The sequence below is a fragment of the Vanellus vanellus genome (genome assembly GCF_965231255.1).
Source record: "Vanellus vanellus genome assembly, chromosome: 6".
In the NCBI taxonomy this organism is placed as follows: domain Eukaryota; kingdom Metazoa; phylum Chordata; class Aves; order Charadriiformes; family Charadriidae; genus Vanellus; species Vanellus vanellus.
Genome location: NC_138911.1, coordinates 46,239,756 through 46,264,551, shown reverse-complemented (window position 1 = coordinate 46,264,551; position 24,796 = coordinate 46,239,756). Strand labels below are relative to the sequence as shown.

Sequence of the window (24,796 nt, the reverse complement as noted above, 5' to 3'; positions counted from 1 at the left end):
ATTCAAAGAGTCCCTGTGTCCTCAGGCAGGAATAGTGTAGTTCTAGGAATACTGCAAATATTAATCTGAATACTCAACATTCCCAATCTAAATAAACTGTAGGGAATTCAGAAGAGAGTCACATACATTAAAAGAAAAAAATTTTGCTGAACTTCATAAAGTCAGGAATATCTCGAGAACATACCATTTTTAAAGGATTGAGGATTAATTAAGATTAATGTAGCCCAATGTTTTATAGCATAAAATCTACTTAAAATTCTGATTGCAAATGTGATCATAACTGACCACACAACTCATTAACATGATGTCTTGCTTACCATGAGCTTTTTTGATATAAGCAGGACTGATGGAGATCATTCCACTATACGACTCTGCTTTTCTTGTTTTAATTTAGCTTTTTCTCCTTGTGAAATGTTTGGCATAAAATTCTAAACCCAGCAGATGCTAAGCTAAGCAGACAGAACATAGCCACACAGAGAAGGAGGAACCTCCCTAACAGCTACTGGCATCTTTCCAGTACAGGAAACAATTAGAGAATAAACAATGATGGTATATTAACTGCCTTGCCAACTGCAGCAGTGATACTAACATCTAGGTCATAACGTGTCACATGAAGACTCCTTTAAACATTAAAAATACTGCTATAAGCCTGTTTTTCTTGTGTTTTGGTTTGATTTTGTAATTCTTGTTCCTTGATTTTGTTGATATCGGATTTAAGCTTCTTGTCTCCACTTTCAAACTCTACCCCATTCTATTTTTTCCTCAGGCTCTGTATTGTCTCTGTTCCTGGGCCCTATCACTGCATCTATTTGTTTGTTAGATGCTCATCCAGTCAGTTTGGTGGTTTTCTTTCTGTCCAGGGAATGAAGTACCTATTCTGGCATCAAAGATCTATTTGCACCACACTACACTGCGTGAACTAACTTTCACATACAATGAACGAAAATTGGTTATTATTCCTTTTCCTCCACCTAGACAGTATTGACTTCTCCTCCAGGCATTTAACAATTTAGAGAGTAGCAATCATTCTTAAGCATCTGGAAAGTGCTCAACCAAGAGCGGGTGCTCCCACAAAGACGTATGCAATAAGCCTTCATGATAAGATACATCCACAGTATAGCAGATGGGGGTATTCTTATTACACAAATACTTGACTAGGTACTTCCATGCTTTCTGACGCATCCATCTCATCTCCAACATATCAAACTGGTTAACATACAGGCAGAAGCATTTGCCTAAGTTATTAATCATGGTGCTTCTGTTACTTGTTCACATGCTATCCATATAAAAACAACTAGTCCATTTGTCACAGAGAGAAGGAAAGACTGGCATCTAGTCATGTCGTATGGTCATGCCATACTCAGGGTGTGCCTTGAAATTTATTAATAAATGCACTTCAACTACTGACAAAGGACTAGCCTGCCTTCCAACCATAACAAGAACTTGAGCAATCAGATGAAACAGGCTTGGAGATATCCTGCATGTGTTCCCCAAAGTAGAGAGATCATTACACTCTTTCAAGTGATATATATCAAGGGATATATTTCTTCCGTTGAGAGGAGGCTGAGGAACCTGAATGTTGTAGGAAAGACAAAGGATGGAGTAGATCTCAATACGTGATAAGGAACAAAAGGGAAAGAGTAGGCAACAGGAGATGGGTGGCTGAGGTGACACTGACTAGGAAATGTGGTAAAGCCATGCAGGCTAGGATAAGCTACATCAACTGTGGGGAAAATGAGAGGACAAATGACGGCCAGCGGGAATAGGTGGGATGGAAGTCAAAGCAGCATGAGTGGGAAGGAGATGCAGGGCAGGGAGTGTGTGAGCAGTAGAAGAGAGAAGGCAGTTCTTGAAAAGGCTGAGTCAAAGGACTGAAGTCTGAGAAGCTAACTAGCAGAAGGAAGAGGTTAGTGACAGGAACCTACAGAGGGAGCAGGGGATAGACAGATGAAGATGAGGGTAGTGCAGTAACTGGGAGGGGCATCAGAGGATCTCTGCAACTGTGACTGGAAGGGGAGGTCTGGCTGACTCCATACAATGTCTCATGGCAGAGGAAGTGTCCAAGAGACAATAATTTTATTAAGATGTGGGTTTTACTGCAGAAAGTCTGAAAGCCTCTATGTTCAGCAAATACCTTTATTCATTAATGGCAATTTCAGTGCAGCCTGAGCCCTGAGGAACAATAGCCTCAATACTGCAACTCCAAACTGCTTGGCTGAGAAGAAGGGAGGGAGAAAAAGGAGGGGGATGATGTGGGGGTGAGAGGATGTTTAACAAAGAATCACTTTAACAGAAACTCCTGAGTAATGGCTCTGTCCCAGGCCAAGAATAACATCAGCTCAACGCCAGCAATTAGAAGAGGGTTCAGCCAGACCCCATGGCCAGCTCCAGCCTCCTCACAGGCACAAGCCATCTTACAGCCCTTTCCTGAGCTCATGAGCAGCCGCAGCTGCCCACCCAGAGCCCCTTGGATGGAGATGAAAAGACGACCTTCTGCTCAGAGGGGGAGCGAGAAGACTGTAGGTGAGGGAATGTGAGGATGGAAACTGCATGGCTAAGTGAGGACCTTGAAATGACTGCAATGAGCAAAGGCAGAAAAACCTCTCCTTCAAGGTACCCCAGAAAATGATGAGGGCAAATTGCCTTTAACCTATTCTCAAGGATCCTGACTAGTGACTCATTTGCTTCACAGGAGGGAGAGTGGGTGTTCAGACCTCCGCGTATTAGCTCTGTTCATGGTTTTGCTGGAGTCGAGTCCTGCCAGTCTCCCCAGCAAATAGCTCCTTCCAAACGGAGACCAATCTCTTCTGAGTGAAAGTTTGTTCACCCAAAGACTTCCTTCCCTTTAGCAGGGAAGCCTTTTGGACATCACTCAGAACAACACACACGCCTTTCTCTCAATAATAACAAAGAAAGGTAATGAGTGCATCAATGAACTCTTGTAACCTTGGAAAGTAATCCAGGCAGGATGGAAATGCTGTTCCAGACACAGTGGTCCACCCTTGGCATCTAGGTGTCATCCAGAACATCAGTAATACGAACCCTTTTTCATATTTCCTCTAGCTGTTGGACACTTAGCCCATCTTTTCTCCTCGCAATTTTAACAAAGGAGTCGTGTATCTGTCGGTTCCATGCAAAGCAGTGAAAGGAGATCTTAAATATGGCAATAACAAAACGTGTAGGAGGCCTGGAGAAAGTTTTCAGGATTGCAGAAAAAACTTGCATCTGACACTAGTGTCAGTGGCCGTGCCTCCTGCACACTGAAGGCTCTTAAAAGAAATTAATACATTTCTTTAAAAGAATGAAGATTCTCCTAAATTTCTTAGTCCCCTTAACATACTGCTCTTTTGATAACTGCATCATATGAGAAAACAACCAGGAGGAGGAGAATTTAGTCAAGATGAAGCCTTGATGGGGTCTGTTTGCCACAGAGGACACAGTCGCCAACATAATTTCAAGACACTATGTTTAGAAACACTGAAATACAACAGCGACCCAGCTTGAAGCACTACCCAAGAAGAACTCAAGTCAAAGCAGGAACATATGATCAGTGATGAAGTTAAGTGACAAAGCACTGTGGAGACTGTAGACAGTTCTAAGGCTGTCTGAGGCACTATAAGGGGATGCCCTGAACTGGTGAAGAAAAGCAAGCAGCAGTATGCCAGTATCCAAATAGAGGAGGATGCCAGTGCAGTGGAAGAAGCCATTGGGAACTACAGTATCAAAATGCTATCAAAATCACTTCAGGTAATATTAGTTTTGTTGCAACCCACTTGAAGAGCTACTTCCTTCACAAAAGCTATGCCATATGAACTGATTCTAAGTTGGTTCTGCACATCTAAGACTCAGTCAACACTGCTACATCCCAGGCAGGATTTTTTCTTAGTTACCTGTTGTCGAGCTTGGCTTTGCTCCAACAGCTGTCGTGACTGAAGTTTCTGCTGCTGAAGTTGCTGCACAGCAAAATGGACCTGACAGTTGGGATGTACCAGTGGATCCTGTGTCACCTTGTTGAAGACACTGTTCTCCATCTCTCCTTCCCAGGCAAAACGATGATTCTCTGGAGCTCTGAGAAAAGAAAAGCCATCACACTTTCACCACTCTGCATATAAGGGACTCCTGCTTACAAGGCAATGCTGCTTCCTAAAAATCACTTAATACTTAGCCAGCTATGAATTTGTATTAAGCAGCTCCAACAAGCACAAAACCTGCTAGAGGTGCCACGTGCCAACTGCCATCTTGCTAAGGAGTTTCTTGAATTCCAGGCTGGGACTATATTACTAGCTGTAACACCATGCTTGAGGAGAACAAAGGAAAAGAGAAGGAAAAAGTCTGAAGTGGAGCATGTCTGTGGCTGATTAGCATTGAAGAGAAGCAGAGTTGCAGCAGGAAGAGAGCTAAGGATTCCCATCACTAATGAGATAATTATTTATTTGGATTTGTAGAGATTTTGTTAATACACTAACACAAGGCTTACACCAAGCACACACATGCTGCAGTGAGAGTGGAACAGCACACAGACATGCAGTACAATATCCACAGGGAGGATAAAGGACTGGTAGGGGTGAGGTTGCAACTAGGGCACATATTGACTCCATACAGTTACAATCCAAAGGACCCAAGGGGACTGAAGATAGGCTCATTTCTTTCATCAGAGTAATGCAAGCCTTTCCCAGAGGAGAAAAGGCTTCCTGTAAAGAGGCAGGAGCTCTTACAACCCAGGCTTATACGGTGGGAGTTCAGCTGTGGCCTGCAACATGATAAGTACCAACAGAAGCTCACTGGCTCGCTTTGAAGTTTGTAAGCCTCAGTGAGAGACTTCTACACAAGGCTGAGAGGCTTTGCAGAGAGCAGGTGGCAAGACTGACAGGACCACAAGGTGTCCTGAAGAGGCTACAATGGCCCAGCAACTCACACAGCCTGTGCTCACAGGACAGGATGCCATATGACCCACTGAATCCTGACACTCCGGCTAATAAAACCTTCAGTCTTCAATGCCTGAGCTTTCCATGTTTCTGCTGATCTCTGTCATGTTTCTGTCAGCCACTCTTTGCAAGTATTTCCTTTGATTCCCAGGGCAAACTTCATTTGTACTTCCTATGCATGTCATAAGTAACTGGGATGCAAGATACTTGATGTCTTTTACATTTCATGCAGTGTAGGTGATGGTTTTGGCAAGGGAGTTAACTGCAATCACCTTGCTTCAGGATCTTATCAAAACTTATGACTTCGATTCTTTGAACATGTCACAGCTTCCCTTGAATGTGTTGCACCTTTCCCCACAAGCTTCATCATCACAGTAAACCCTTAAAATACTTAGAAGGAAGTTTCAAACAAAACCAGAAGCAACTGCCAGCCCTAAGTACTCTCCCTCAAAAATAACCTAATGCACCCATTTCAAAGCAAATTGAGCACAAGGACTCTAAACACTAAAGGGTCACTCTCCATACTCAGCTCCTCAGCAACAGAGAGTAAGACAACCCAATGGAAAAGGAGTTCAGCTGCCAGCATCTCCACCCTGTGTTCTCTGGGCTTCCTCCTGCTTGGAGCACCACTACCACTTTTGCTCTTATGGGCCATTAGCTGTAGGTAGCCTTCTCTAGACTTCTCTGTTCAAGGGATCCCACCCATGCTTCCTCAGTCCTTTGTTTCCATTGTACCTCACTGTACCTTGCAACACTGGGTAAATGACTCACTCCATGCTCCCTTTTGCTACAAGATTCTCAGTCTTTCAGTTCTTTTCCTTTCACCGGTGCTTGGGAAAGCGATAGCTGTAATGTTGCTGGAAGTACTCAGGCCTTGAAACCCAAGTTATATAGGTCTGAATCTGGCTTTGTGGTTAACCTTGGGAGAGCTGCTTCCCTCTTCTGAACCTGTCTTCCCTCTTCTGCCCCAGTAATGGGGTCATGATATACTACTACTGTGGTGTTACCTGCAGTTGCTCTGCTCTGGATCCATGGATGTATGTGTGCTGCTGGCCTCCCAGCACTGTCCCCAACTGGGCACAGGAGACTACAAAAAGCATAACTTAAAGGAGGACATGTCAACATACAAGGAATCTTTGAAATGAGCCTCAGCTGTCTCCTCTCCAATCCCACTAGCTCACCACAGGGGTTATCAGCAAGTTGCTGTCACCTGGACTCAATTCCCATCCCAAGGGTAGTATCTGCTCCTTCCACTGCCTAGATACAGACTCCACCATCCATTCTGACGTTAGAGCTCATTGGACTTTTTCCTTGTGTGAAGCAGCTGGAGTCTCTGTTACGCCCCAGTAAGGTCAGGTCGTGCTGACAGTTGAAAAGCACAAAGGACTGTGCTGGGACTGGGATGCACCCAGATAGCTGGAGGTTACTGCAGATCAGCCCCTGAAACAAACATCAACCGCACCAGATAGAAAGCTGAAGAGCATTCAGGAGCTCCATCAAAGTCATGTTAGTGCTCAGTAAACAGCCTGATTAATTCCTTATCAGTACTACTGAAAGATTCTGATCTTCAATACCTCTGTTTTGAACTAAACAACAATTGTATTTGTCCATCTGCCTAGAGTAACTTTTTCACACCAGGGATTTCTCAATTGAGAAATTTGGTAAGTTCATTCAAAATGCTCCTAAATAAAATAAGCCAACATAGGATAAAGGGGTTACCTCTCACGCATTTCATAACTAGTTAACACACATGAAGTCAGAGCTAGAATAAACAGACAGTTTCCACAATGGAACGAGACTACCACTGGGGTCCCACAAGAATCTGTGCTGCGGTCTCTACTGTTCAAAACAATTATAAGTGATCTGGGAAAAAAAAAAAAGACTGAAATAAAAAAAGTTTGCTGCTGAAAAACTGAAAGTGACTGAGAAGTGTGGAAAAAAACATCACACTGCTGAATAAGCAGACATTAAATCAGTAGATGACATTCAATTTAATAACTACAAAGTCATGTACCCAGGGAAACACAATCCCAGTTTTATGCAGTGATGGATGTTGATCTAGTTATTTCTGTTCAGGAATGAGACCTTATAGCTACAGCTATAATAGATTATTCTACGAAAACATCACTAAAATACTCTCAAAAGGCAAACTCAGTGTTAGGAACTATTAGGAATTATTAGGAAAGGCACAGGGAACAAACCCAAGAACACCACTATTCTACCATATAAACTAAAATGGCATCCATCTCCTGCAGACTGAGGATAGTTCTAACCCCTGTCCCTCCTCCCTGCTCAAAAAAGCACACTGTAGAACTGGAAAAAGTACAAAGAAATGCTGTAGAGATGATCAAAGGTATGGAACAGCTTATATATTGAGGAATGACTAAATAAATAAGGACTCTTCAGCTTGGAAAAAGGATAACTGAAAAGAAATATGAAAAACATCTATAAAGTCATGAGCTTCAGGGAGAAGGAGAATAGAGAACAATTACTTCTCATGATACAAGACACAGGAAAAAACAAATGAAGGTGGGCAGTTCAAAACAAACAAAAGGAGGTAGGTTTTTTTCATAACAGATAATTAAACTGTGGATACCTTCTTACTAGGGATGCTAAGGACACCAAAAGTTTACAGGGGTTCAAAAATGATTAGACAAACCTACAGAAGCAAGAGCTACTAACACTCTTTATATATAAAGATACCACCTCCTGGCCAGAAAATCATCTATTACCGAGCCCCAGAGAGTACTGGGGAAGTATCACCGTTCCATAACATTACCTAATGCTCTTCCCACAGAATCTTCCATGGGCTACTGTCTGAGCAGGACATTGAACTAGATAGTCCATCTGGTCTGTGAAAACGTAACCAGTATTGTTTATGCATCAGGAGTCTGAAACTAAACCTGTCTCAGGCCTCTGTCAGAAGTTAGATAATTCAATCAAGCACTCTAAGATATTCATGCAAGTGATATGATTAATTCTAGAAACAAATGTCTGTTCCAACTTCTCTCATATCTACCTCCAGCACAGAACCTTGCGATGCATAAAATTTATCCTTTGATCCAAAAGAATGTTTGGGAAGCTAAAGATTGATTGATTTGTTCTAAAACATTAAAGTCAAGATGAAATGGAAAAGAGAAAACTGATGTAAATGAAAACTCTACTAGAGCTTGACCTGCTGATAGCCAAACTGGCTTTGTGCCAGAGATGATGTACAGTGACTGCAGTCTGTAGTGTTGTGAGGGCCACTAACTGAATGGCGAAACTTTAGTATTGTTTCTTTGATCCTCATTTCTTTTGTTTTGAGATACATTGCAGATGATTAACTATTACGGAAATGCAAATACTGAGGACTGATGGTCCAATTTTTAAATATGCACTGGGATTGCTGCCTTGCTCCAACCTTCGTTCACTTCAATGAACTCTCAAATGTTTTCATTTGGTTTCTAACCTATTTTAATCCACTTTTTCTGTTTTAACTAATATATGATCTATAGCCACCAAAAGATTCTTTAGGACATAATAGTGCCCAGATAAGCTTGGTTTAAACTGCCCAGGAAAACACAGTTGAAACCATGTTAGTAAATCTTTAGGAAGAACTAAACTTAAAGAAAAATTATACAAAACCATAACAATTTTGGCTCACATTTTCTTTCAGCATAGACAGTCTTGTACACAACTCCCTGCAGTTCCAATACCTTCTCTCCACATGACACAGCACAACAGCATTTACTTTTCTTCTAGATACTATATCGAAAACACTACTGATTTTTCTCTCATGGCCTGCAGAACCCATCTGTGCTTCTGTTAGCTTCCATGGGTTTTGCTCCTTTACATGTGGAAATCAATGTAAGTTCATTATACGTAACTTCAACCTTTTATAATGTGTTAAATATTTGACAACAGAAAGCCTGCATATTTGCAAGTCTTAGGATCACTCTTCTAGAGAGATGTTTCATCTGCAGCTTTGAAAAGTCCCCATAGAACATGTTATTAAGTTGCCTGAGGACTGGAGGAAGGCTGACATTACTCCAATCTTCAAAAAAGGCAAGAAGGAGGACTCAGGGAACTACAGACCGGTTAGTCTCACCTCTGTCCCTGGGAAGGTAATGGAGCGACTCATTCTGGATGTCATCTCCAAACACGTTGAGGAACAGGAAGTTATTGGAAGTGGTCAACATGGATTTACCAAGGGTAAATCGTGCTTGACCAATCTGATAGCCTTCTATGATGTTATAACTGGTTGGTTGGATGAGGGGAGAGTCGTGGATGTCATATACCTTGACTTTAGCAAGGCTTTTGACACCGTCTCCCATAACATCTTCATTAGGAAGCTGAGGAAGTATGGGCTAGATGAGGTGACAGCGAGGTGGATCGAGAGTTGGCTGCAGGACACAACTCAGAGGGTTGTGATCAGCAGCACAGAGTCTAGTTGGAGGCCTGTAACCAGTGGTGTCCCCCAGGGGTCAATACTCGGTCCAATTTTGGTTAATATATTCATCAATGACCTGGATGAGGGGACAGAGTGTATCCTCAGCAAGTTCGCTGATGATACCAAACTGGGTGGGGTGGCTGACACCCCAGAGGGCTGTGCTGCCATCCAGCGTGACCTGGACAGGCTGGAGAGCTGGGCAGAGAAGAACCTAATGAGGTTCAACAAAAGCAAGTGCAAGGTCCTGCACCTGGGGAGGAAGAATGCTAGGCACCAGTATAGGTTAGGGGTGGACCTGCTGGGAAGTAGCTCTGAGGAGAAGGATCTGAGGGTCGTGGTAGACAGTAAATTATCCATGGCCCAGCAATGTGCCCTTGTTGCCAAAAAGGCCAATGGAATCCTGGGCTGCATAGGGAAGAGTGTGGCCAGTAGGTCGAGGGAGGTCATTCTCCCCCTCTACTCTGCACTGGTGAGGCCACAACTGGAATACTGTGTCCAGTTTTGGGCTCCCCAGTTCAAGAGGGACAGGGAACTGCTGGAACGAGTCCAGTGAAGGGCAACTAAGATGATTAAGGGCTTGGAGCATCTCCCTTATGAGGAAAGGCTGAGAGAGCTGGGACTCTATCCTGGAGAAGAGAAGGCTGAGGGGAGACCTTATTATGGCTTACAAGTATCTAAAGGGTGGGTTGAAGGAGGGTGGAGCCAGGCTCTTTTCAATGGTTCCCAGTGACAGGATAAGGGGTAATGGGCACAAGTTAGAACACAGGAAGTTCCGTTCAAATACACGGAGAAACTTCTTTACGGTGAGGGTGACAGAGCACTGGCACAGGCTGCCCAGGGAGGTTGTGGAGTCCCCTTCTCTGGAGATTTTCAAGACCCGCCTGGATGCAGTCCTGAGTAATGTGCTCTAGGCAATCCTGCTTTGGCAGGGGAGTTGGACTAGATGATCTCTAGAGGTCCCTTCCAACTCTGAAAATTCTGTGATTCCGTGATTAACTAAGGCAAAGCTTGCCCTGGTACAGGAGAACAGGGCTTAGGATCTGAGTCTCAATATGCTGCTGCCAGAGACATGCTCCAGGAAAACATCATGGTGCAGCTCCTATTCTTACTCTCTGTCTGTCAGATGATTTATCAAAGAGTGACAGCACCTTTGCACGCTTCCTGAAGTTAGCTCTTCTGCTTAAAGAATTCTACAACAAGCTCAGCACAGTAATCAAGGCTGGAAAAAAGCTGTAGAGGACCTCATACCTTAACAGATACTATAGAGTTCACATGGTAGAGAGACTATAACACTATATAACTATATCAAACCAGGACAATATCCTAAACTGAAGGAAAAGCTTTTTCATAACTCTCACATTTTTAGTCAAAGCCAAAAATAACCAGAAAACCCCGCACATCCCCAATGGAAACGAGGATTGTAGAGTCAGTACTCAGACCTGCTTGTTTTCAATTCAGGATTATTGCTTGAATGCTACAATTGACTGAATATTCATTTGCTCACATATACAGATATAGGCATAGATGCACACACAGGCAAATGGGAAGTAGAAATTCCTGCCTGTGCCACCAGAAGAGATTAGGTTTCGTTCTGTCAGCCAGGCTGGTTGTGAGCAATCTTCTCACAGCTTGCTCAGGATTATTTATGAGTTGCTTAGTTTAGAGACCTGGCCAGGATTCAGGCCTTCACTATGTACATGAAATCTCAGCCTTGGCATTATGGCCCACCTTTTGTAAGCAAGATTCTGTCCTTCCAGCAGCTCTTAGGGCTACTCAGTATTTTTGGCAAGAAACCCACTTTGTTCCTTTCTTTCAACTGTAGTTTTCATAAAGCCTGGGCCAGAATTCCCTCTTCCTCTTCGGTGGCAGCATAAGACCTCTCTGTTGCAGCTTTTTGCATCACAAAAGATACAGGTTTGCTTCAGAGACCAATCTCAACAGATCTCCATGCTATTATGATCACAACTCAGCCTAAAAGTACAAGAACACCATGCACTCACTCCAGGTTTTCTGGTTCCAAATTCCCTTTCTGCTCTAGTTCTCTTTTCCAATATAAGCACCCCTTATATAATCGACTACTTACATCTATACTAGAAACTAATGCTAGTGTACCAGAATATTAAATACTGATAAACTACTAATATATTTGCTCATTGACTACAGAAAAAAAAAAGTCTCAACGAAATCCAGCCTCCCTACAGAAGGGGACCAAGCCACAGAACACCACTTACTGAGAACCTTATAGTTATGAAGAGGTATCTGACATACAGCAAGTCCATACTAAAAGACTAAGTAACTGATCCAAACACCTGCCAAAGCAGGGTCTATGACAATACAGCCACTGCTGGGATGAGTAATACTGGACTATAAAAGACAACGGCAGAGGACAGGGCAAAGAAAAGTCTTTACTAATGTGAAATTACGAGGAAATAACCAGGGGAGGGCAATGCAGGAGTACAAGGGATTCAGAATATAATTTCTTAATGCATAATTTGGATATAAATTGGGTTTAAAGCTTCCAATATTCCCAAAAAACATTTAAGGATTTTCAAGTATCATAAATATTACACACATTTATATTTCAATTGAAGCCTTCTTCCAATGGCACAGCTGGGAACTTGTTTGACACCACCTTCTGTATGGCAGGCAACAATACCAATTCATGAAGGATACTGGTGCTCCTCATATATCACTTAGCAGGCACTTCTGAACCATTTGAAAAGTGCTTACATCCCACTGAAAGGCAACGCAAACTAGGCTCAAATTACTTGTGAAAATGAAGCTTCATCATTCTTGAAGAATATTCCTCTATGTTTTACCCCACTTAGTTTGTGAGAACTGATAGGATCACAGCAGGAGTCAGTATAGCTGGAGGTCTAGTAAACTGAGAAAAAAAAAAAAGATCCTCCTTTTAAATGAGGAAACAAGCCAACAATGAAAGTATTTTGCATCCTTTCCTGTAAAGGCTGGAGCTAAGGATGACCAAGGGTTATTGCTGGCAATAAGGGAACCCAGTGCATTTATAAATCAGTGCTCCCACCTTGCCATGGAATGCAAGACAATCTTGGGCAGCAGCTTCTTTCCCACAGGGCATTCAGGTGGTATGGCAAGTCCAGGGAGCTTTCAGTACAAAGCCTTGGTGGGCACCAGCTGCTAGAAAGTAGTTGGCATAGTAACTAATGATTCTGTCTAGTGTGGCAGCTCCCAGCATCCTGCTGACTTATGTTCAGGCACTCAGAAAAAGACAGAACATTTTCTTTGGCACACTACATGCTTCTTACATCCCTAACAATAGGCCCTAGATTGGGGCTGGCTATGGAGCAATGATAAACATAGTGGGACAAAGCCCAGGACACTGGGGGCCTGGCTGGGACACAGGACTGTCGGGCCTCTCACAGCGCTGCTTGCCTCAAGGCCTTTCTTTGTCTTTTCTCCTTCTTTCCCTCCCCTCAGCTTCAAAAGCAATAAATTAAAAATTGAAATATGGAGAAACAAGTCTTTGAGAATGGTTTGCTCCTGGCCTCTGCTGTTATCAGAAGTGTCTACGAAAAGTGACTTTGGTGCAGTTTAATGAACAAGAGACTGCATTTTAGCATGGTCTTTACCTCTGATCACTGGAATATGCAAGTCCCTAAAACATGCAGCAGAATAGATGTTACAAAGGTAAAGAAAAAGCTCTCCAGAAAACTAGAGGCTAACAAAGCATTTTTATATTCCTAAAAGAGCTCTGCCTGGGAATTTGGAGATCTTCTGAGGCACAGGGGGCTGTCCAGAACTCACCACAGTGCAGGTACCTGGAGACAGGGAAGGGGCAGGAAGCAGCTGGCCTGTATAAAATGAGGATGCCATCACCTGGCCTACAATCTGCTTTTGAGCTCTGTAAGAGAAGCCAAGGAAAAGCTTTTAAAGTTAATGAGCAGCCTGTCAAGGCTGCATTGGCACAATAAACATGTGGAGCTGCATTTTGGCTTCAAGTCCAGTTCAAAACGACAAATACAATCTTCCATAGAAAAGGTGTTGCAGAGATGTAGGAGAGTTTCTGTCCCAGACCATTAATCAAACTTTCCCTTCTTAGTGATGAGGCACAGATGCAGCATCTTGTAATAGTTTCAGCTTTAGTTCTTTCCACTTTCCCAGCAGCTAAGCTACTTTTACCTACAAAAGAGGCTCTTACCATCAGTATCTTTGTGCCATGAGACAACAGAAAATGCACAAGGTCCATGGCAAAAGCCTTGAGACTGAATTGGTTTAGGCAAAGAACATGAGAAGTTCTGTGGATTTAACTACAATTTCCACATCCATTCACAGGTTAACTGTAATAGCTACCAGAGGCACAATGCAAGCAACCCAGGACATTTTAATGTGCATAATTACTAGCAAATGTCAGGAGTCCCCCTCTGCTATTCTCACAATTCCCCCTTTCAACTGAGAGTTGATGTTGTTACAAGAATTTTATTCAAAAACAAAGATGTGAGCAAAAGGATGCAACTCATCTCCTTGTGGTGCAGGATTAGCGCATGTTTCAGTGGCTGGAGGAGTCCCTGTGTCATGCTCTAGGTTGCACAGCTCCACAGGCAGGTACACGTTCAGTGTCAGTAATTTTCCCTGAGATTTCCAATTAAACTTATATTTTCTCTGGTATATTGCATGGCCTTCCTCTTATTTCAGGTCTAAACCTTCACTACTAGAGCTATGCCTCCTTCAAGCTTAGCCAGCCTTGGCACACTTAACTCCGTCTTTTTCCTCAACTCAGTCCGTTCCAGCCTTTGATTATATATTGCTTTTCTCTGAACTTTTTCCACTTTATCAGTATTTGGGCTAGGCAAGAGCTCAAAATTGAGCACATTATTCCAGATGTACATGTACAATAGCTATACAGAGAAAGCCCACTGCCTTCTTGCTCCTTCACTTTATTTACAAGTGCTATCAAAGTTCATGGGCTTCCTTCTTTTCTGGTATATGCTGCTGTATAATTTATTTCCTGCTCCCTGACTTCTGAAAATTATTCCTGTTATTTCCTGGCCATTGAAAAACCTGGGGTTTGGAGCAAAAATATTTTCTTATAACAAAGGCAGTGTAGTGCCAACTCAGTTCTGCTGCAGATCAGGAATTAAGTGCATTTTAGGTCCTGGGTCTCCATATAGAGGCAAGGTCATGAATGTAGCAGGTTAGAAATTAGGTGCATCAAAACAGCCTTGTGACAGTCTAACAGGGGAAGGGCAAGGTGAGATTATGGAGCACTAGAAAACCTCTGCAGGAGGGCCTGATCTACCTCATCTATTCCCATATTTAGCTGGCATTATCAACCTCTTACTTTCAGGAGCACTAAACCTGCCAGTCTTAGCAAACTTTACCCTTCAGCGGAGCCAATTTTTGTTGGGCGCCTAGTAGCATCCTTAGCTCCATGCCAGTTACAAAATACTGTCAGTCTCTCTGATCTGGGGAATACTTGGCAGGTAAACACCACTATTTTCTTTTCTTTACACATGGCAGCTTTGAAAGCCACTAGTAGAAAGGCTAATCAAGAAGAAAACTAACAGCCAGTTGGCTGCAAAGTTCAGTACCTTCACCCCATTGTGGCTCATCAGGTCACTGGAGAAGCAAATGAAGGCAACTGAGCATATCTCCTCCCTGTGATCTAGATTAACAAAGTCACATAGCCTTTCTACCTTCAATTAGTGCAAACATGGGGTGAGCTTTACTGAGTGGAAGGTGGTTCTGGCTTCATGTTTCCTGCACGTACTTCCACACCTGCAAACACAGTCCAAGCTTGCAAAAATATTTTAACAGAAAGACATACCTACAATAAGACTAACACAGAAACCTGGTATCACTTTGCTCTCATAAGGAAGTCTAGGGAAAGATTACCTGCTTAAATCTGACCTACAACTGCCAGAACTATGTTGTGCCGTTTCCCCACCCCAGCTTTAAAACATTAATGAAGTTCAGTCAGAGCAGGCAGACTCTGAGTGAAGTTACCTCACTGTACTGTCTAGCTTCACTTTAAGATAACATGTCTAAGTTTCAGTGACTTAAGTGCCACCTTAAATTTGATTACTTGTCCTAGTCCAGGCAGAGTTTCTGGGGTGAATATACACATCCACAAAATTAAAAGTACCAGAAACTTAGATGCAATACTGCACCACTTACAGACATGGGAAAGGACGCTGCAGAGGATCTACTGTGGATCAAGTGGATCAACACAAAACATGACTTGCACTGACATTCTTCTACTTTTACTCTACCAGTGTAAGCAAGCCTGTTGAAAACTAAACTGGAAAAGACTGATGGGCTCTATTTATTCCTAGCCATATATTTTAGTGCTTTATCCAAGCAGATTTTGCATTTTATGGGTGGATAGCAGCAGTAGCACATGAGGATGAAAAGAGTAAATAGGCACCGCTATCTGTCTAGAATATACTTATGACTGGGTCTGTAATTAAAGTCACTAATCTCTCCTGGAAATCCATATTCCCTACCTCTCTCCAGAGAGGCAAGGGTTAAGTCAGGACCAGTAAGTTAGCCCTGCACCCTGTAATACCTCCTTTGAAAAGCCGATCACAGAGTTTACAGGGAAAGAGTGAGAGTGCAGCTGCTGTCCCAGCCAACATTTGGTTCCTATTACAGTGAATAAATCTCCCCTTCCCCCTTTTCTTCCCCTCCCCCCCCTTTATATTAAAAGTCCATCAAACACATTTTTTTCTCCTTAATATTTTCCATTAAGTTTCCTCCTGCGTAGGCTTTCCCAGAGTGTGGTGCTCTTTGCTGTATGTGCTCAAGCAGCAGCTGCAAGATCCCACTGAATAAGAGAATGGGGAATGAAGCAAGCAGCTCAGGCTCTGTGTTCAAGTCTCAAGAGGCAAGTGAAAAGTCACAGTTGGGCTAAACTGGTGAAATCTAGAGCACTTGAGAAGAATAAACAAACAAACAAAAAACAGGCTGTTGAGTTTTGTAGGGTTAGAATTCATGAGATGGGGGAAGATTACTCAAAGCACTCTGCCCCTGCCCAGAGCTAAATGCTCCTGACACCATCAACCTCCCAAAAGACACACCACAGGATGGCATTACGCTACAGGGCCTTCAGGGTTCCTCCAGAGTTGGCTGTCCAGGTCTTATATCACTTGAGGCCCAAATGACTTTTTTAGTTGTGCCATATGACCATGGAGTAGAGACGTCATATGCTCCTAATCAGGTGTTTTGTCATCTAACTAAACCTCCGGAGAACATGACAAACCTCTAGATTCCACAAAATTCGCACTGAAGTGCATGAAAGCAATCAACTTTGCTTGACATGCAGTACACATATCATCTTGTTATGTGGTAGATGAAGACCCTCTGATGAGTGTCTCTTACAGACTTGATGAATCTGACAGCTTAGATGGTCTATGGGGATGAAGCATGCTGAAGTATACAGTTCCCTGATAACATGCCTATAAATTTCAAGGCCAACAATTATAGCCAGATAACAAAACTTCACAACAGCAGCAACACTTACACATTTATAATCTATATACCTAAAAGGAAGGCTGAAATCTGTTCTACACTTCCAGAGAAAAGGTGTACAAATTCACCTAATTAGGGACTGTGGAAAGTTTCACCTAGGCCACAGTCATATTAGGAGAAATGCTCCAGGTAAAAGAGGTAGAGTAGCAGCACAGCACCAGCAAGCTGCATCTGCTGCTACCATTCAGTAACACAACTAAAGCTGTATAACATCTAGCTGCTGAAATACAGTAAAATAAGAAAAAATACAAAACAAGAACTAAAGGTCACTTCTCTGGGTCCTTGCTGTGAGGCTGTACGCTTGTGGTTAAGTCTCTTACTTTTGGATAATTCCCCAAGCACTGATACAAGGGCAGAGTAAAGTTCTTCAAGAGACCCTTTCCCTTGAACTGAAATTTATCAACTTAGCTCCAGCGTAATGAAGCTAAAGGCGTTCCCCAACAAAAAAAAGACAGACTTACACAGTCCCCTAAGCTGAACAGCACTTATATGATGGCCAAAGAGGTACCTCTAACATTCTTAATTTTCCCCATGTTATAAGCTTGATTCTACATGTAGTTTCTGCTCTCCTTGTTCCTCAGTGGATTTAGATCAGGTAACAAGGTATGATAAGAAATAGACTGGATTTGAGAGCAATCTCCCACCTATTAAACAGAACATTTTTCCTCGTCAGGTTCCTTTTGCAGTTCTGTTATGCTGGAGTTAAGGGAGAAAATTTTTTATCTCTACTTCCTGTAAAAAGATAACTCACCTGCTGTGGTTTCCTGAACATTTAACAATGAGTTAGAGAAAGAATAAGAAAAGGTGACTGTGTGAAGCACAGGCTTTCTAAAGTCTATAACAAAGCAATTACATAAAATATAATTGGGGGGCGGTGGTAAAATGTGCTCAGATCCACAAAAACAGAATACTAGCATGAATTATTACTTATTGCAGAAGTTGGCACAGTAACTGTATATGCTGCATAGATGAGACTATCCAATCACACACACACCGCAGAAGAGAAAAGGAAAAAAAAGAAAGGCTTCTGATACAGAGACCACAAACAGACACTACACACAAACCACGATGTACAGATTTTCAGCCATCTGAAAGAGCAGCATGCCACATTGGCACCAAAGCAATCCCAGGGTTGTGGTGCTAGCTGTTTTACAGCTAGCTTTTCTGGAATCCCTGCACACCCCATGATGGCCACACAACACTGTATTTGTACTGTAAGAGGTAAGGAGTATTTTTCCCTCACTCCACTGGTCACCCAACTTCCTTAGAAATAATGGAAGATACATTCTGGAAGTGGCTATTTCAACCAAGGCAGCATAAGTTCCTATCAATGTCCTTCTCAAGCTAAAACTGTCAGAAGTCTTCCAGGCCTGCAGCGTTCCTTACGAGAATCCTCCAGAGATACCCTACTTGCAGAAAACTACATTTCAGAAAAGAATTATGCCCTAAAAATCCACAAGGTATTTTTCAAACAAATTTGCTATATTTTGCTGATAGCTAAAATGCAGCCTAAAAAATAACTTCAGAACAGCATAGCGGGTTCAATTTTGAATTACATGTTATCAATTTTTAATATGAAAAGAGATAATTTAGAAAAATATATAGCCAGCACTGGAACAAAAGCACCAGTACACCTCCTTCCCAAAACTTCCTAAGCATCTGCCCCCCTCCATTGCCTCCGGAAACCAGTGATGACATACCAGGACTAAATTATAAAGAACTGCAAGAAAAGAGTGAAAAGACTTATTTTTATAAAGCCTCACCTGGAAAAGCAAGCTCTTCAAGTACTGCAGAGCAAGAATCTCCCCATTTTTTTGGCAATTTGTCCTCCAAGCATTAATACCACAGAAGCATGTTGCCTTGCCAGGAGAAACTATTCCAGTTTATGATAATTTTGGCCTCCATGCTTGTCTTTTGTTTTAAGCTATACAGAATACAGTCCCCATTCCACTCCTAATCTTGTTCCATAAATTCATACCTCCTATTGAGATGCATCTACCTCTTTGCCTGAAAACAGAGCTCAGCCTGCAGCATTTCCAGTAAACCAATGTTTCAACAAGAAAAATCATGGAGGAGTTCACTTTATCATATAGGTTCAATATTTGGTGGAATAAACTGAGTTACAGCATCTTGTTTCTGGCAGAGTTAAGTGAATAAAGGGGAAGCTCCCAGCTAACTGCCTCCAGCAGATAAAGCAGGAACAGACAACAGTCACTGCCGTAACAGAACCTTTATATGAAGCCTTGGTTTAGCCACTACATTTCTGTCTCTCTTTCCTTATTGGAAAGACCATCTGGTCCCTCTAGTCTCAGCAAGGAGTTCTGGGGCATCACAGATGTAAATCTCTGCCTATTTTATGTGGCCATTACAGAACAAAAGATTGAAATTACTATGATTATTTTGGGAGGTGACATAAAGTTAGAAATGCAAAGAAAACCAAAGTGAAACAAATTTATTAGTCTAATAGGCCCAAGCAAGTGCAAGGTGCTTCACTGACACATGGCAAAAGGCACTATAACTCAAAGGGTAAAATATAATAAAGCAACACTATTGCTAATGCCCACACTCTTGGTTTAATTGATTTTCTTTCATTTCCCTCTCTCCACCCTGGCACTGTAAAGAATGCAACACATGAAGACTGGGGGCAGAAGCGCTGCACAGGGCTGAGGCAGCATACCTGGCAGCTGCTAAAACAGAACTTCAAAGTCTCAGCTCCCTTTGAAAACCCATCAGGCAAGAACCACTCCTCCCCTTCAGCTTCTTTAGGAGCTGGTACACTTAACCACTTCAGCATGTTTGGCAGTTCTACAGCAACTTCCAAAGCAGGTGGTGAAGTGGAAAATTGTGGGAGAGCCCCAAATCACTCAGTTGTCTCCCTCTTTCCCCAGCAGGCAGCAAAGCACTGCTGACCAAGGAGGCCAGCTGACAGACCACAATTAAGCACAGAGAACAGGGAATTTGTGATTAGACCTCTGCAACTACAGAAAAGGCACAGCCTTACCTCAGTAAACTGGGTCGATGGTATCTTTCTCCAGAAAACTGCTAAATCTGATGACAAAGACTGTCATTAGAGGAAGATGAGTAAAAGGATGTTCAGATAATTATATTGTATAGTACAAAGAGCTGGCACACTCTAAAAGGCAGTTCCCAGACTTGTCTAGGATTTGTTGAAAGATCCCTCTCTGTCAGTCCCTGTCTGCAAAAGATGCTCAAGTTGCAAAATATGTAAAAGACTTCAAGGTCTAGGTGACCCAAGTAGGTGAGATTTCTGGCTCTGCCTACAACTGCAGGCTAGAAGGTAGAGACTGTAAGCACCAGTTTTATGCACAGCACCTAGAAAAAAAAGCTTTTAGATTCTGTCCATTTGAACAGGCACCCGTATTTGTGAAGTTTCCTCCTCCAATGTGGACAGAAGAATCTATGATACAGTTGTGCCAGCTCTAGTGGTCATCCCAACTGCATACTATATCCATCTTTTCCCCTCAGGGTTTGAGAAGAATAGGAACCTAGGGATGGTGCTATTTCTTTAGGGATGAAACATTGCTTGGTTCCTTAATGACCAATTTTGGGTAGGCCTTTCAATTGCTAGGTCTTCTGGACTGTATATGGGTGTTGAATATTTCTAATGACTCTAGAAACCAAAAGCCAAGAGCAGGTATCTTCAGAGGAAGTGCAATAGCTTTCACAGGAATTTGTGGTTAAAGATGAAAAAAAGTTATGCAGTGCTATATTCCAGTCCAACCCAATCCCTTTTTCTAGAGCCAAAATGGAATAGTTTCCTACAGCGTACAGAGAAAATTGTGTAATTAGTCAGAAGCTCCCAGACTCAGGAACACAGATGGGAACCATGGAATCACTACCTCAGGAATTTCACCAAGTGATTGCATGTAATGCTAAGCATGAGCACATCAAAGATGCAGCTGCAAATGCTAAACCCTTATAAGAACAGACTAAAATATCCCAGCCACTCAGTGGAATAATGTCCTTTCAAGAGTCCCCTCCTAGAATAGATAAGGCACATCAAGAGAGGACAATAACAATAGTGTCCAGTGTCCAATCAAAAAAATTCCACTATATGCCACTTCTTTGTACTTGATGCCTTTTGCAATGTTTCAGCGAATGTTCTAAATAGACTTTTCTCACAAAGGCCACAACTGATAGATTTCACAGAAAATGATTCAGTAGTAAAGACAAATAAGAGTCCAAAGGCAGCCTCGAGATGGCTTGAGCTGAATATAGTAATGTTCGCAGAGGTTAACCTTCATGTTGGGTACTGTGTTTATGGCTCTCTAGAGACTACTTGGAGGATAAGATAGTAAGAAAGCTCTCGCATAAAGGTGAGTAACAGATAGAAAAAACCTGAAAGTAAACAACAAGAGTAGTCATTACCTAGTTTTGCTACCTAACAATATACACCATAAACACCAGAGTGAGATTTTGATAAACAAGATGCAAACAACCATGCATTCTGTAGCAGCAAGCAGAGAAGTTCACAATCTATGAAGTTACATGATATCAGGAATTTCAATAATTTCAAAGTGACATGCAAACAAGTTATCCAGCACCACAATTGTCATTCCTTTCACAGAAATACTCCTCAGTAACACAGGCCTAATGTCTACACTCACATATTCAGGTTCTGCAACGTTTCAGAGGTCACCATATGTTAACAAAGAATTCGTTCTGTTCAGAAAATACCAATAAAGAAAACCACTGCACCACATGAATCATTCTGTCCCCTATGCCTCAAAACAACCTAGAAATGTGTGTAACTTTTGCTCTCCTTACACAGATAGAGTATACTTTCATATTTAAATCATTTGGGTTAGCATCAGCAGCAGCAAAGTGGAATTTCAAAAACAAATGAAAACATGGACTCTGACCTTAGGAAAAAAAAACAAAATCAGTTACACAAACAGTGTTCTGAACAGAAGGACAAAATATTTAAATGACTAAAAATGGACTGGATCCAAGTTTCTTGAAATACACCAGGATAATCCAATTATTAAAACTGGGCTTTCAAAATTATTTTATCAGTATCTATTAAGTTATTTTAATAAGTTTCTTTGAAAGTTTCAAGAGCCTGTGCTTAGATCTTCCACAAACACTTTTTCCTTGATTTCTTCACAACAGATGAGATTGTGTTCTCTTTGCCATGTTGACTGCCCAAGTTGGAAAGCCTTTAACTGCTGTTCAAATTATCATCTACCAGAAAATATTTACAGAGAAGCCAAAATCTTTAGCATCATGAGATTGTCAAAGAATCTTACACGCAAGTGTCTTCTAGTGGAGCGAGATCAGAAATATATTGAACAGAACACTAACAACTTATTTCAAGGTTTTTTTCCTAGCACCACAGTTCAAAGAAACAGCCATGGGAAGTTGAAGTCACTACACTGTAACCAGAATGTTGTCTTTAATGAGTACTGGAAATTCAGAATTGTTTATAAGTTATAGAAGCTATTAATCAGAGATACTTATTCATCAGTACCATAAAAGACCAACATCACTGTCAAACCTGAGCTTCTGACTAGTACAAAGAATACTATTCCATTTATGCTGCTCTGTGGCTAAAAATCTCAGAAAACAGAAGTCCCTGAAAATACTAAGTCAGTTGTAAAGAGAGATGTGGATCTGAAAGTTCAAATAGTTCCTAGGAATGCCAAGCCTTTATTGGTATGACTGTTACCTCTTTGTGGAGCTATACTCGGTCACTAACAGCAAGAATCAAAATTCTTAAACTTACTCAATTTCAAGTCTCACAATCTCCAGCTTTTCAAAATGCTAAATGAAGCTGACACCTCTTTACTCATCAGCATCTTTATCTCAATATCAAAAAAGAAACAGATGGTCCAGACTTGAGGTTTCCTCCTCCTCTTCACATAGTCTACCAAACTGAAAGTTTCGTGCTGAATTTTGAAGAAAAAACTTAATTTTCAACACTGAAGACATTCACAGCCCAAGTTGGCTACATTCTTCACAGAGAAGATTACAACTATTTTTTTTCAACATCAAGCAAATGAAGAATTCTTCATGCATACAAAAGATTAAGACCACATAAGCCACAGCCCTTTTGCTCCAGTGGGTGACTCTTGCCCAGGCTAAGCATTGCTGGCAGACAGCTGCCAAGTAGCATGTGCAGCACTGCCAGATAATCTTTTTAGACTAACTCTTCAGGCAAGTCCCATGTGCCAGGTAGCAGAAAGACAGAAAGGGCACTGGAAGACATTTACTGAGCCAGATGCAATCTGAAATTCTAGCAAAGAAGGCATGCAACATCATGGATACCGGCAGCTGGAACATAAACAGAGTCTTTGATAACACGCACTCACTTTGAAATTCCTTTCACAAAAGGTTGTTGTTCAGGGCCAGTTTTCAGTAGGCCTGGAACAGCCAGGCTGGCTTGGCCTCTCCTGACCTGCTTGCTGTGGACAGTAATTTGATGAAAAATGTTAGTAAAAGTTGAGTGAGTACAAGAGGAGAGTAGAAACTGTGGTATCTTTAAGCACTACCTAGGTTTTTTGCCCCTCCCCCCCCCCTTTTTTTTTTTTTGAAGAGGATATCCATCTTTCAGCTATTGTTATGGAATGAAACCCTAGGAATAACTGCTTGTGATAAAGGACTCTGGATACAATCGGTATTTCCATCCTGACATTGCAGAGCCTACCTTTAACAGTGCACTTAATCTCTGTAATTGGCACTGGTTCTGGACAACTGAATAACCAGCTTTCTCGAGCCACCAAAATGCTTTCTTCCTCATTACCAACCAAGTCCTCTTACCCAGAGCATTTTTGTCAAACCACTCACTGGCTGATATTATACAGTGTTGGGTAAAGACTAAAAAAGTACTACTAACCACAAATGTTACTCATTATTACAATTCACACCATTCCCTAAACAAAAAGCTGGCATTCCACACTAGAGTTTTGGTTGCCCCATCTTCTTCAGATTACACAATATATGTGCACTTCAAAAACCCATGAACAGGATCACCAAGCAAAGCTGTCACCACATGCATAGGAAGCTGATATACTTCCTGACTTTTTTATGCCCTTTTTCCCCTCCCGCTTTTGAAAAAGAGTTTTTTGTTAAACACTGGAGCCCTGCATAGTTCACAAACACCTGCTGCTTGATACCTACAGCCCAGAGTAGCCCTGGAGAATAACAGGCTGTCATGGAGCCAACATCATACAATTCACAAACTCTTGTGTCAGCTACAAAACTCCCCCAGTCTGAAAGGTGGGGAAAGTTAGGTGACAAAGCAGGATCTTCATAGGAAAGGTAAACTAACACTTCCAGGGATAAGAAAGGGGTTTCTTTGAGCTTTTGGCAGGGAATTCCCATTTATGTCACAGGATAAAACATCAAAAAGAGCGCCACAATCAATCTGAGCAAGCCGAGCTAAAGCATGACCTCAGAAGAGGTCACACTGGAAGACATGAGCGTGTATTGGTGGTGGAAACTTCACTGTACAATGGAAGGTAGCCCCAAAACAAAGTCTAGCGGAAAGGAAAACCCTTTGGCCCCTTTTGCTACCTCCTGCTCTGGCATTCACACTTGGTCACTGAAACTCTTGCCTCATATGAGCTTGACTCCAGGCCCTTTGGCTGCTGACTTCAGAGAGTTGTCCAGGGACTGCCCCACATGAGGGCTGCCTTCTGGAAAGGCTATCCACACAGATCTCAGATCACACCCTGCTCCCAACATCTGACAGGCCTACTGATCCTAATTTGATTTCTTTTTCTCAGCTGTACAACACCAATGTCTTCAACACAGCTGTTCAAGACCTTTGCTCTCACCAGTAACCAAACTTCCTTTCTAACACTACCCTCTAGACACCTCCATTTTCTTGAAGTGAAAAGGTATAGGGCAGACCTGGAAACCTCCAAAATATTCACAATGAGTTCAACTTCAGGACAGCCCTGGAGAGCGTGAA

General features: G+C 42.1%; 1 protein-coding gene across 1 annotated transcript in view; it reads right to left on the bottom strand.

The window, feature by feature from the left end:
- Positions 1-24,796, bottom strand: part of TTLL5 (tubulin tyrosine ligase like 5) — a gene marked incomplete at its 5' end in the record, with an annotated part of 134,973 nt that overhangs the window by 22,583 nt on the left and 87,594 nt on the right. Inside the window, one exon of the mRNA XM_082485216.1 lies at positions 3,891-4,068. Within this exon, the coding sequence (XP_082341342.1) occupies positions 3,891-4,068 (178 nt within the window). The remainder of the gene's footprint in view (positions 1-3,890; positions 4,069-24,796) is intronic.